This window comes from Dreissena polymorpha, chromosome 15 (assembly GCF_020536995.1).
Source record: "Dreissena polymorpha isolate Duluth1 chromosome 15, UMN_Dpol_1.0, whole genome shotgun sequence".
Taxonomy (NCBI): domain Eukaryota; kingdom Metazoa; phylum Mollusca; class Bivalvia; order Myida; family Dreissenidae; genus Dreissena; species Dreissena polymorpha.
In genome coordinates, this window is record NC_068369.1 from 34,214,654 (window position 1) to 34,228,595 (window position 13,942).

The window sequence follows — 13,942 nt, forward strand, 5'->3', positions numbered from 1 at the left end:
ATTTAATCCAAAGTTTACTGTTAGCAATTCCGAAAATTTGCACTCTGTGAATTGACAGTTTGACGTCATTAAAGGAAAGCCGCTTCCTGTCTGAAGCAATAAAGCGACAAGTTTCTCGCCGACAAAATTGGCTTCCTTTGTCTTGCAATTAACATGCCGAACCAATCTTGTGTTTGTTCCTCAATGACAATCGTCCAATTAAATAAAAGCACGTGCGAAGCTCCGCCTTCGAACCTTTTGCAGAGAATGGAGGTGGAGTTTAACGTTTAATTGAGCAAGTGTTTTACGTAAGTTGAGTTCTGATTTGCCAGGATTACTTGGCCCTAAGCATTGAAACGACGAATACATTTATCAATGATTTTCCGATCTCTGCATTAATATGTTACTGTGCAAGTATACTACGTAGGTTACAAACCAACAATAGAGATATAGACTCGTTTTATTTTCTTTCAATAGAGACAAACAAATGATATTTGTCTAATGGCTTTACGCCGATAACGCCGATAACGCCAAATGTATGAAATCGAGCGTTCGGATGTATTGTTTGTCTCACTATAAATACTTATCAACTAGACGCAGTGAAGGCGCGAAATACCAGGTCAAACTGGATTTAATGGGTGCATCTCTTAATGGCGAAATATTTAAGTCGATGAAAAATAAAATGAGATCCACAGACGATTTGCGTAAATTCGACATTGCGATGTTGCGGGTCTGCAGAAGACTATATCATACGATGTTGTGAGCGGCAGGTAATGAAAATGTTACACTGTTCAAATGTGAGGAATATGTAATAGTGGTTCGAATTTAACGCGCAGGTGTCTTAAAAAACACGCGCAGTGCGCGGCAATAAGGACATAAACGGTGTTCTCGAGAGAATAATCTTAAAAATTGTCTAAAATATAGTGCTATGCAACCCATGCTCCTGATCGTATAAACGCTCCCTATACCTTTAAAACAAAAAATTAAACGCCCGAAAAACTCAGATTAAATGATTGTGCAATATAAAAATGGCGGCCATTTTCGGCCCAATTTTCAGGTTTTTGGTCTTCAATTTTTTTTTTCTTTATTTTGGCTTTAAAAAATCGCATGCGCGTTATACATGGGAGCGCACTACACTGTAACTCCAATATAGCGCGGTCAATGGGGTCCAAGCCGCGAAACAGCGTTATAACGGATCCGCGTTATAGGTTTTGAGCTCATTTACTGCAGGGCGCTATAAACAAAACAGGTATAGAATAGCCTATAATATAGGTCATGTATATATATATTGCCATGCTGTGTTGACGCAAATACATGCATATAAACCTAATCGTATCGATAACAGTATACATACCGCTTTTCTTATGTGCACATTTATCCGATAATCCAATAAAATTGCAACATCACTTAAAAATAATAATCTTGAACATTAATGACGATATATACACATTTTCAGAAGTGTTAAGAGTACAGTGCATTATGGGGCAGAGCTTTCATTGGACGAGCAACTTTAAATTTAGATTGAATGCAATACGACTCATGTACAAAAAATTGTTATATTGCGTCATACGCATGCAAAAAACGTGTTTCCCGGGGACTTTCTGATACCGCGCGAAAATGAAAGTGAAACTCTGTTAACAATTGCCGGTACACTGCGTTTGCATGTAAATAAATCGTCTGCATTATTTAATTTCTTATACACGAACTGAAAGAGATTAAATGACATAATACTAGAATGATAAGAAAATGACAGAAAAAGTTGTTTTATACAGTAGGCAGTATATTTCACAGCCGCTCATTTAATATAGTCAAACTGCAACCATATCAAAGAAAGAATGTTTAAATCGTTTTGAATTACTTGAATTGTATAACTATCCCGCTTGCACTTAACTTATGGAAATTATCGCACTGAACCGCTCTGATGAGGAATACATGTAATAAACACTGACACGCGAGTTTTTCACACCTTTATTGACATTACACAACAGATTAACACCAATTAGCTGTCGGTGTTGTTTAACCTCGAGGCGATTATAATCGGTTCAACGGAATCAATCAACATAACTGTGATTGCCGCCATCTTTGAATTGTCTGAAAATACATGAAGTTGCATTATACGGATTTGAATCAGAAATAAAATGGAAGGTTGGAGAAAAAATGGGATCCAAGCACCCTCCGCGTTATATTGGATTCAGCGTTATAACGGAGCGCTTTATATTGGACTTACAGTGTATACATGGTAAAATACGGTATTAAAACTTTGATATAGAGAAGAAAACTTGTATGCTTGTATGTACAAAACAATATCTTTGATTTTTCGTCAACTTATATTCATAGCATTATGTTCCGCATGTGATGTGTCAATGAATAACACATTACTTCTTTATCTACAGAAAAATAGCTCCGTGCTGTGTTAGAACAATAAAAATACACAATGTTCAGCTGCATAGTGGGACGCATTTTTTTCTCATCAATGGTATTATTCCGACATTTAGCTTTCTGGTGATCAACCAAGGGTGACTAATCTTGAAAATGTCAATTGTGGATGACATACACTTCAATGTGATATTAAGCAAGACTGTTACAACCATTCATGTGTTTGATTAATGGAATTTCCCAACTAAATCACAAAATTGCAATAAATCAATGGTTTCAGTAAACACTTATATCTTTGAGGTACTCTGAGAACACTCAATAAACCTTCAAAATATTTCCCTTAGACAGTTGAGACGTGAATAAACCAGTCCTCACAGACCATACAAAATTTACAAGAACATATAAATCATGGAACAAATAAACAAAGGATACTTGGCAAAATTTACAGAAACGTACTTTAAGAGAAATGTTATACTGATATTGATGTTTACATTGTCATCTTCAATATAAATTAGTGTTCCCTTGTAAAGTATCATTGTCATGGTAGAGAAGATAAACATTAAATCATTCAGTACTAAAGAGCTTATTGGAGGACTGAATGCTGAAATGACTTCATTTATAAAGTCGAACAATTAACAACGCTAAAAACGCAATAAGAACAAGTAAAGGTTTACTCCCATATCAGTGAAAACTAATGATTTATTGATGCATATAAAAAGTTAACTAAAAAGTATCAATATTTGATGTTGAATTCCCATTTTGAGCATATTTTTGTGATTGAACTAATATTGGTGATCTTGACTCGGCCCACATTATATGCAATCCTATGAAAGATCTGCATATGTATATATAACAAAAGATGTGTTTGTCAGAAACACAATGTCCCCTACTGCGCTGCTTTAATTTTTATTTTTGTTTGACCTTTGACCTTGAAGGATGACGTTGACCTTTCACCACTCAAAATGTGCAGCTCCATGAGATACACATGCATGCCAAATATCAATATTGCAAAAGTTACTGCCAATGTTTAAGTTTTCGGACGGATGCACAGACTGACAGACAGACGGACAGTTCAACTGCTATATGCCACCCTTCCAAGGCATAAAAAAGTAACCCTCAACTGGGCTCGAAACACTGAACCCTGGAGTAAAAGTCTAACACTTAGACCACTTGGCCATCCATGCTCATACAATGACTGATGTTTTTTGTACTTTATGTAAGCAATCCTCGTAGTGTCAAAAAATATAGGGATTACAACAGAACTCTCCAAATTATCCAATCGTTTCGTGTTGCAACACTAAATAATTGTCATGTTTTTAAATCGTCAAAAGATGCTTATAATGGATATTTTAGATCATGGTTAATGTTCAGTATTACTTTTTTCTCACAAATATTACTGCAACGCAAATTTGCAAATCTGACACAATTTTTTAAAATTTTTGTCCATTTACCAAAAGGTGAAAAGTCTACACAAGTGGAAAATTGCTTTCGTTCCTGATGGTCTAAGCGGACTGCACAGGATAATCTGGGACGACACTTTACGCACATACACAAAGCTTTATTTTTTCAGAGCGAGGCTTATATACACTGTAACTCCAATATTACACGCTATGTTATAACGCTGTGTCCACTATTACGCAGGGGGGTGCTTGGTCCCTTTTTTTCTCCAACCTTACATTTTTTATTTAAATCCATGTTATGCAACTTCATGAATTTTCAGACAATTTAAAGATGGTGGCGATCACATCTTGATCGCTTTATTCAACGGTCCGTTGAACTGATTTTAATCTCTAAGAGGTTAAACAACACCAGCAGCTAATTGGTGTTAATCTGTTGTGTAATGTCAATAAAAATGTGAAAATTCGCGTGTTAGTGTTTATTACATGTATTCCCTATCCGAGCGATTTGCTGCGCTAATTTCAATAATGTAAGTGCAAGCCGAATAATTATCTAATTATAGTTATTCAAAACAATTAAAACATACTTACTTTGATATGATTGCAATTTGTGTATATTACAGGAGGGGCTGTTCAATATACTGCGCGCAGTATACAACAAGTTTCCTGACATTTCATTATCATTTTACTATTAAGGCATTTCATTTTTCAGAACGTGGATGTTTTATCATGTCAACTTTAAAGTGATTACAAGCAAATTCATTGAATTCAAATCCCCTGCAAAATAAACTTTATGGATTGGCGCAAATGCCTTGATATACAGTATAAAGGGTAGGGTAATAATTAATAGGTAATAATTCTTAGTGTTAGCAATAACTCTTATTAAAGAAAGTGAACGGTAATGGTTCTTCTTCATGCCACTTTTCCTCATTGATATCTATACACCTAGGAAGTTTCAAGTTGATATAAAGCCCTAAAAAGTTTTGTGACAGACCAATGGACAGATAATCAATGCCAATTTTATATCCCTACGCCTTTGGCAAGGGATAACAAGAGCTTGTCACAGTAGTGCCAAATCCCCGCCGAAATGTGTTTTCTTGTATGACAACATTTGTTTTAGAGAGTAGAATAATATTTGTAAAAACAAATAAAGAGAGATAATTCATTATGCTCAGGACAAAAATTTACTTTGAAATTAAGGTTCATGTAGAGGCTTCATTTTGAAAAAATTGCACGGACCCCTAGCATGGAACTCAAATTTGACTAAAGGAAGAGTGCCACATTGAAAATGTATACATATATGCTTTAAATGTTTTTCCTTCAAACTGCTACCAATTTCGTACATCAACGTATCATAACATCCACAAAATCAATCAAAATACAAAGCGATTTTAACAATAAAATATACATTATTTTCCAAAAATCTGAATCATGTTTATTCCACGTATTTCGGCGGAAAACTATATAACTAGTGATTAATATCGACATTGACCAGGGCAAGTTACGCTTAAATAGTAAAAAAAAGTTTACATATCTAGAAATATCAAAACTCGAACACATGTCATTTCATCAGCATGGGGGCAGCCATTTTTAAATTAATAAAATAGAAAGAAACATGCTAAAAACTCACTCATCGCCTAATTGACATTCCAAACAGTTGACGATGACAAATGCATTGGATTGTAATCTTTCCGTTGATGTTTGCAAACTGCACGATCAGACCTCATAAACACTCAAAAGAATAACTATGTAAGAAGCATTTCACCAATGTTTACAATCGTTGTCGAATCACATACTTATATTATTTCACATAAAATAGTACGCTTACAGACTGACAGAAAGATTGATACATAACTCTGTTCAATGCATCACAGTATACTAATCTATTGATTATTCTATGGATAATATATAATAATACATCGCTTTAACAATCTAAAAGTAGAAATAATTCTTTTAAACGGAATTTTTTTTTAAATAACGAAAGTGAAAACAACGGAAGTTGGATGGATATTCTATGAGATGCACTTCGGCTCCAGAAAAACAATACAAATAAACTAAAAAAGTCGTGTGGGGGACAATTTTCAACTGGAAAATATTTAAAATCGGGTAAGTGATGATATCTCTTGGTGGTCATTTCTGTTATTTATTGCGATCACTTGCTGATTAATGTTAATAGTTGTTTTACTAGTTGCCATCCAACTGTCAAAATAAGATGTGTTTTCTCAGGTATGTGTATACATATACCCGGTTTTCTCACCACTGCACGTGGTTTCGACCGTTTTGTTTTGCACGTTTTTCTACAGAGCACAGCGATGGCCACGCTTTCAAAATGGGTAAAAGGAATCGAAATATAAAATCAATTGGTTTGCTAATTTCTTTATATTCCTTTACAATTTTATATGTCGTCTGCAATCTATTTCAATTTGAGATGGTTTAAAATTTGCAATTTGGTTGAGAGGTAAATAACAACATTGTTGAGCCTTTGAAATAGAATTGTTGCCTTATTATCCACCATACCTGGATTTTTAAAAAGTAGTTATGTTTTTGTTATTTTTTTAACTTTGTTTAGGAAATTTATCCAAAAAAGGCAGTTAAATAAAAACTCATTTGTTGTTTTATAACAATAATTTTCTGTGAAATGTTGTTAACTTGACCTTGTATATGTATATAGCTTTGTATTTATTCAACTTAAGGTAGTGCATATCTTTCCTAACTTTAGATTGAGATTTTGTCAATTAGTGTAAAAATGTATTGGTCTTAAACCAAAATATGAATAAAGCACACAAATATTGAATGTCAAAAATGTGTTTATGTTATTCTACCCGTCTTAAGCTTTAAAATGATATATAGTTTGACCATATTGTACCACATTGAATGAAGAAAACCCAAAGCAAAGTTTTAATGAATTTTATCCCCCCCCCCATGAACCTTAAATAAAGAGATATAATTCAAACACTCAGGTAGATAGAGTTATGGTTCTTAGTCACTGCACTTCTCCTACTTGCCATCTGTTTAAGTTTAAAGATTCAAGTAAATCCCTTCAATAGATTTAGAGTTATGCTCCGGACAAAAAAATACTTTAAAATTATATCAAAGGGGAGATCATTCAAAAACTAAGGTAGAAAGAGTTATGGTTCTTGGTCACTGCACTTCTCCTAGTTGACATATGTTTATATTTCGAGTTTCAAGTAAATCCTTTTAGTAGATTTAGAGTTATGCTCTGGCTAAATTTAGTTTAAAGTTATATAAAAGGGGAGATAATTCAAAAGTTAAGGTAGATAGATTTATGGTTCTTAGTCACTGCACTTTTCCTACTTGCCATCTGTTTATATTTCAAGTTTCAAGTAAATCCCTTCGTTAGATTTAGAGTTATGCTCCGGACAAAAATTTACTTTAAAATTATATTAAAGGGGAGACAATTCAAACACTAAGGTAGATAGAGTAATGGTTCTTGCTCACTGCACTTCTCCTAGTTGCCTTCTGTTTATATTTCAAGTTTCAAGTAAATCCCTTCAGTAGATTTAGAGTTATGCTCCGGACAAAAAATTACTTTAAAATTATATAAAAGGGGAGAAAATTTAAAAACTAAGGTAGATAGAGTTGTGGTTCTTGGTCACTGCACATCTCCTAGTTGCTATCTGTTTATATTTCAAGTTTCAAGTAAATCCCTTCAGTAGATTTAGAGTTATGCTCCGGACAAAAATTTACTTTAAAATCATATTAAAGGGGAAATAATTAAAAAACTAAGGTAGATAGAGTTGTGGTTCTTGGTCACTGCATTTCTCCTAGTTGCCATCTGTTTATATTTCAAGTTTCAAGTGAATCCCTTTAGTATATTTAGAGTTATGCTCCAGACAAAAATTTACTTTTAAGTCATATAAAAGGGGAGATAATTCAAAAACTTAGGCAGATAGAGTTATGGTTCTTGGTCACTGCACTTTTCCTAGTTGCCATCTGTTTATATTATAAGTTTAAAGTAAATCCATTGAACAGATTTGGAGTTATGCTCCGGACAAAGTTTCAGTCGGACGGACAGACGGACAGACAGACAGACAGGACCAATAACTATATCCCCTCCGATTTTTTTTTCGGCGGGGATAATAAGGAAATAACTTGAAGATTTATGAACATCCATAATGAGGTGGGAAATAAATTGCATATTTTTTTAGTTATACATATTTTTACCAAAACCAGTATCAGTTTTGCATGCTCAGATCAGCCAATGTCAATAATTACTCTTGAGGACTTTTGAACTGTCAAGGATCAGTAGTAACTCTTGAGAGTCCTTCACAGGGGGCTTAATGCAAGTGCCTATAGTGTATTCCGAGATCAGCCTAAGCAGTAAACACAGGCTGACCAGGGATAACACTTTCTTCCTAAAATGGATTTTGGGTCAGAAGCGACTTCCTTTAATATAAAAATGTCATAAATGTGGAAAGTGTCCGGACTGCAAATGCATTAAACTTACTCTTAAGGACCTTTGAACTTTCCATCAGCACTGGGTTGCCCGCCCTGTCCATGGAGTCCAAGGTCAGCAGCAGCTGCTGGTAGGCCTTCAACGCCAGGTGAGTCCTGTGGATTGAAATTTGAAAATTAACCCTAAGTATGAAAATAAACTCTAAGTATGAAAATAAACTCAAAGTATGAAAATAAACTCTATGTATGAAAATTAACCCTAAGCATGAAAATTAACCCTTAGCATGAAAATTAACCCGAAGTATGAAAATTAAGTAGTGTTTTTTCACCATTTTGGCAATGGGGGTGGGTTCCATTTTTGAATGAAGTATGACAAGAGTTCCTAATTCCAATAGGGGTCATCGTTGACGAGTTGTTGATCAGAAATGATCTTAACACTTGTTGTGACCGTGACCTTGACCTTTGATCTAGTGACCCCAATTTCAATAGGGGTCATCTACTGTCCAAAGCTAATGCACATGTGAAGTATCAAGCCAATCCGTCAATTCCTTGAAGAGTTATTGATCGGAAATGATTTTCCCACTTCTTGTAACAAAGACCTTGACCTTTGAAATAGTGACCCGAATTTCAATAAGGGTCATTTACTGTCCAAGGCCTATGTACATGAGAAGTATCAAGCCAAACTGTCTATTTGTTGAAGAGTCATTGATCGGAAACAATGTTCACACTTATTGTTGCAGTGACCTTGACCTTTGACCTAGTGACCCCAATTTCAATAGGCGTCATCTACTGTCCAAGGCCAATGCACATGTGAAGTATCAAGCCAATTGGTCAATTCCTTGAGGAGGTATTGATAGGAAACCAACTGGTCTACCAATAGACCAACCAATTGACATCCAGCAAAACATAATATCTTCAAAGGGGGGCATAAAAATTAAGTATACTGTAAAATATTTTTTTGATTCATGGGGCATTACTTTTTTTTATTACACGGGCTGACCGGTCCTCGAATTTAAAATAAACTCTTTTCAAAATGAACAACACAAATTCCTCATTTTTTTAATTCCAAGATCAGAAAACCAGTAATTTACGTGTCCAGAAAGGTCATTTTTGAAAAAACACATCATGTAATGGCTACGAATATATATATGATTGTAAAGTATATTCTAACTTAAATAATGGGATTTTGATAATAACATACAGTCTACGGGACATGAATCCATATTCCTCAGTATAAAATCTGTATCTCTATTCAACTGTTGAGACACCTGAAAAATTTAATGTTTTTTTATTATTTTAATTGTCTTCAAAATTGCCAGCAACATAAGGAAATATTTCTTTCCCAGACATTTACCCCTTCCCCCACAAAATCTTCTTTCTCCCAACACAATAACGCCTGTCACCCCAACACTATTGTCTCTTTCCCAACAATTTTCTTTCTTTCCGGCTTGCAATTACTTTTTTCCACACATGAACTTTTCCCCACACACATTTACCTTTTCCCACCAGCAATAACCTCTCCCCCACAACACCCCATTAACCTCTTCTTCAACACAATTCACCTCTATTCATTCCCCCCCTCCATTAATTTTTAATTTTTTCCTTACACATTTACCTTTTCACCACCCATTCACCTCTATCTCCACACTATTTCCCTTCCCCAAACACATTAACATCTTTCTCCACATAATTTACCTCTTTCCGCCACCTCCAAATTTACATCTCACCCCAGAGATTTACATCTTTCCCCACTCCAAATTTACCTATCAACCCAGAGATTTACCTCTTTCCCCCACATATTTACCTCTTTCCCCACACACATTTACCTCTTTCCCCCACATATTTACCTCTTTCCCCACACATATTTACCTCTTTCCCCCACATATTTACCTCTTTCCCCACACACATTTACCTCTTTCCCCCACATATTTACCTCTTTCCCCACACATATTTACCTCTTTCCCCCACATATTTACCTCTTTCCCCACACACATTTACCTCTTTCCCCAACATATTTACCTCTTTCCCCAGACAATAGCCTCCTTCTTTTCCATCATCTGCATCTCATAGTAGCTGAACAATTGAACCTGTATGTAGTGGAAAGCCTGCACAGACATCGTCTCACTGAAGTAGGACATAGTGATTCACTAGAAATGCATCAAACCTTGTACAGAATACTGGGGTCCATTTCAACATCATAATACACATTTACGATACGATACCTTTTTTGAAGATGCATTATTGCTTAAGTCCATTTCATATGAATATAAATGTTCAGTTCTTAATTACTTACATTGGCATCTCTAGCACCGTATATTTTTGACGAGCATAGGGAGCTAGTTCGTCTACTTATTAAGATTACAAAATTCTCTCGTAAGTTAACATTGTCTTTTGATCGTCGATGAAACGGCCCCCAGCTTTCTTATTTGCTAAGGCATGTCTTTTAGCGATCATGTATACTTCCATATTAGGTCAGTATAGGCCGATATCCAGCCATTAAATTCATTCTTTTAAAGTCATTAAAATTAAAACAACTTTAATTCCGGGGTAACAATGGTATTTGTTAAGATAATTTGTAATACAGCTTCTAACTGTGTAACTTGATACTGCATAGCTGCTGTCTTGTCTTATATTCATTTATCAACCCTTCATCAATCTGGGTCAGTCAGAAGCCCCAAAACTAATTGAGTCATGCTCTGTGAAAAGGGGGTTTAATGCGTGTGCATAAAGTGTTGTCCCATAATAGCCTGTTCAGTTCACACAGGCTAATCAGGGACGACACTTTTTAATTTTATTTTTCCTGTTTGAAGAAATGCTCTTCTTAGCAAAAATCTATTTAAGGGGGAAAGTGTTGTCCCTGATTAGCCTGTGTGAACTGCACGGGTTAATCTGGAACTACACTTAACGCACATGCATTAAAACCCCTTTTCACAGAGTGGGTTCAAACACATCAAAGGATCACAACCCCAGGAACATTGCACAAGCTGGGAATGAAGACAGGTTCTATGTTTAGGGCAAATGTAAATTACATTTCAAAACTCTGCTTTAACCCATTTATGCCTAGCATCTAGAAAAAAGGCCTTTGCAAACAGCGTAGACTCTGATGCGGTGTCTAATCATGGTCTGCGATGTTTTCTTAAAGGAATTTCTGTAAGAAATATTCTAAATATAGAAATTAATATACTAGACATCCCTAATTTTGGAAATATATTGATCCAATTTAGAAGTCTACTAGGCATAATTCGGTTAAAGCTGGTTCTTAAAGTAGCAGCCGTCTCACCTGACAAGATCCACTTTGCCGCTGTGCAGGCGACAGAATTCCATGAAGAACCTCATTGCCCATAGATAGTACGTCTCATCGTGTTCTTGGGACTTCTCACGGTTCAGCACATCCTGTAGTATGACAGAAAGAACAGGAACCAGTGTCAGAAAGAACAGGAACCAGTGTCAGAAAGAACAGGTACCAGTGTCAGAAAGAACAGGAACCAGTGTCAGAAAGAACAGGTACCAGTGTCAGAAAGAACAGGTACCAGAACATCCTGTATTATGCCAGAAAGAACAGGACCAATTGTATTAAGCTACATATGCATTTCTTAACTTACGCTTATATTTTTATACAAACTAGGACTACTCAGGGTTTAGCAAGTCCTGTGTTATGACAGAAAACTTTTATGAATTCAGCAAGTGACAAGAATTTCATTTTATTCAAGTCCTAAGCAACAATTATAAACAGATTATAATCTCTTCTACTGTAGCAACCAATATCTAATGTACTTGTTCACTAATTTACATCAAAACATCCTGTATTATGTCAAAAAGAACAGGACCAGTGTCAGAAAGAACAGTAACCAGTCTTGTATTATGTCAAAATTTCTTAGACTAACAAAAAATATTTTTATTCAAACTTAGAGCTTCACTTATTGATAACTTAGAATTTCACTTATTGATAACTTTACTTATTGATAACAATACTAATACACACAAATTAAATTAATATGTTTATATGTTTTTAACTCGTACTACTACAGTGTGTTTTTTTCGACATTTTGGTCCCTTTACATTTTCGTCATTCAGACTTAAATTGGGAAATTAGTGTTTTGATTTTTTTGCTAGTAAATACTTAAAAATTGAGAATAAAAGTGATTTCAATTTTATATTTCCCATGCGTCAACTTATATGGCTGGGTTCAAGATGAATTAAATGTTGAGACTTTTTTAAAAAATATTGGGGGGGGGGGAATCTTAAATTGGGATTTGTAGGTCCCATTTGGGAATATTGGGACTTGGTCCCCCTACCAGACCCAAATTTGAATTTTAAAAAAACAACACTGTACATGGTGTACTAGCTTTCTGAACAGAAAAAATAATTCACACAAATTGTTCAATATTTGCCAAATATTGTCTTATGTGAGTCAAATATTGTTTTATTGTTATACTTAAAGTAAAAATTCTGAGGATAATTCTGAGTTCAAAATAAAATTGGGGAGGGGATATCCACTTTTTCAATAAATTACATTAACCCTTTCCCCCACTTAGAAGCAAAGTGAAAATGTCTATGTGCAAACAGCATAAAACCAGAACAGCCTGCGAGTTACTCGCAGTCTTTTCAGGTTTTATGCTGTTTGCTGCTCATCAGTACCTAAGCCTTTAAATGAAGCCTTTAAAACTTGAATCTAGTAAGAAAGGTCTTTAATTAAACTTAACTTCCTAAGGGACTACGAATACGTAAAAATATGTATCTAAGTGGTAAGTGGTTACAGGTTTTTTTCCTTCTTTGAGACCCACCAAATTTCGGCCCTTTCCCCTACACAAATTTTTCCCGTCTGAAAGAGATTTTCCCCAAAACAATATCATTACAAAAAATTATTTTGTTTTAAACCTTTAATTATATAAGTTAACCTGATCCAGTGTATAAAATAAAAAAAATATTGCATAATTAAATTATCTGTTGCCTTGAATTTGTTTTAAAAACAGTAAAATATGTTAAATTGATTATTTAAGACTTTCCTTATTTTCCCAAAAATCTGGCATTTTGCACGATTTTTTCCCCTAAAAAAAGGCCATGCAGGCCCTTTCCCCAAAATCGGATAAAAATTCCTGGGTTATAAAAACAAGTACCTTGACAGCGTACATGAGATGATTATAGCAGTTCTCAAGGAACTGTATGCAGAGTTCTTTCAGACCCAGTCGAATACTGAGTGTCGAGCGCCGTTTGACCTCCCGATCGATCAGGGGCTTTCGGTTTTTCGCTTTCTTCTTTGGTCGCTTGTTCGCATGGAGATAAATGTCCTCCATTTCGCATTTTGACTTGTGGTATATCAGGTCGTTCTCGCTAATCAACTTGAAATTCTTGACGGCGAAGGTTCCACCGAATCTTGAATGCCTGAAAGACATTCCACCAAAATGTTTCCAATTCAGATTAATTTAGATTCATTAAGGAGCAAGAGATGTGTTTGTCAGAAAAACAATGCCCCCTATTGCGCTGCTTTGAAATAAATTTCAATATATCATTTGGCAGGTTTAGAAATTATCTCCCCTTTAAAGCTTATTACTTCCCTTGGATTGCATTTTTTACTTTTGACCATGACCTTTCACCACTCAAAATGTGAAGCTTCATGAGATACACATGCATGCCAAATATCAAGTTGTTATCTTCAATATTGCAAAAGTTATGGACAATGTTAAAGTTTTCGGACGGACAGACAGACGGACAGTTCAACTGCTATATGCCAACCTACCGGGGCACAAAAACAGGGCTTAATGTATATTCGTAAA

At 35.1% G+C, this 13,942-nt stretch overlaps 1 protein-coding gene across 1 annotated transcript; it reads right to left on the bottom strand.

Annotated features, from left to right (window-relative positions):
• Positions 1-2,499: 2,499 nt before the first annotated feature.
• LOC127859682 (protein timeless homolog) lies at positions 2,500-13,628 on the bottom strand. Its single transcript, XM_052397188.1, has 5 exons — positions 13,286-13,628; positions 11,449-11,561; positions 10,188-10,292; positions 8,221-8,324; positions 2,500-2,504 (listed from the first exon to the last, which is right to left on the bottom strand). Exons 1-5 carry the CDS (start codon positions 13,559-13,561, stop codon positions 2,500-2,502), a joined length of 603 nt encoding a protein of 200 aa, XP_052253148.1. The 5' UTR covers positions 13,562-13,628.
• Between the last annotated feature and the right edge of the window lie 314 nt (positions 13,629-13,942).

Coding starts and splice junctions, on each gene's coding strand:
- LOC127859682 (XM_052397188.1), bottom strand. CDS start 13,561: ATGTCTTTCAGGCATTCAAGATTCGGTGGAACCTTCGCCGTCAAGAAT. Junction 10,293..11,448: donor GGCAAAGTGGATCTTGTCAG/GTGAGACGGCTG, acceptor GTCCTACTTCAG/TGAGACGATGTCTGTGCAGG. Junction 8,325..10,187: donor GCTATTGTCTGGGGAAAGAG/GTAAATATGTTG, acceptor TTCAATCCACAG/GACTCACCTGGCGTTGAAGG.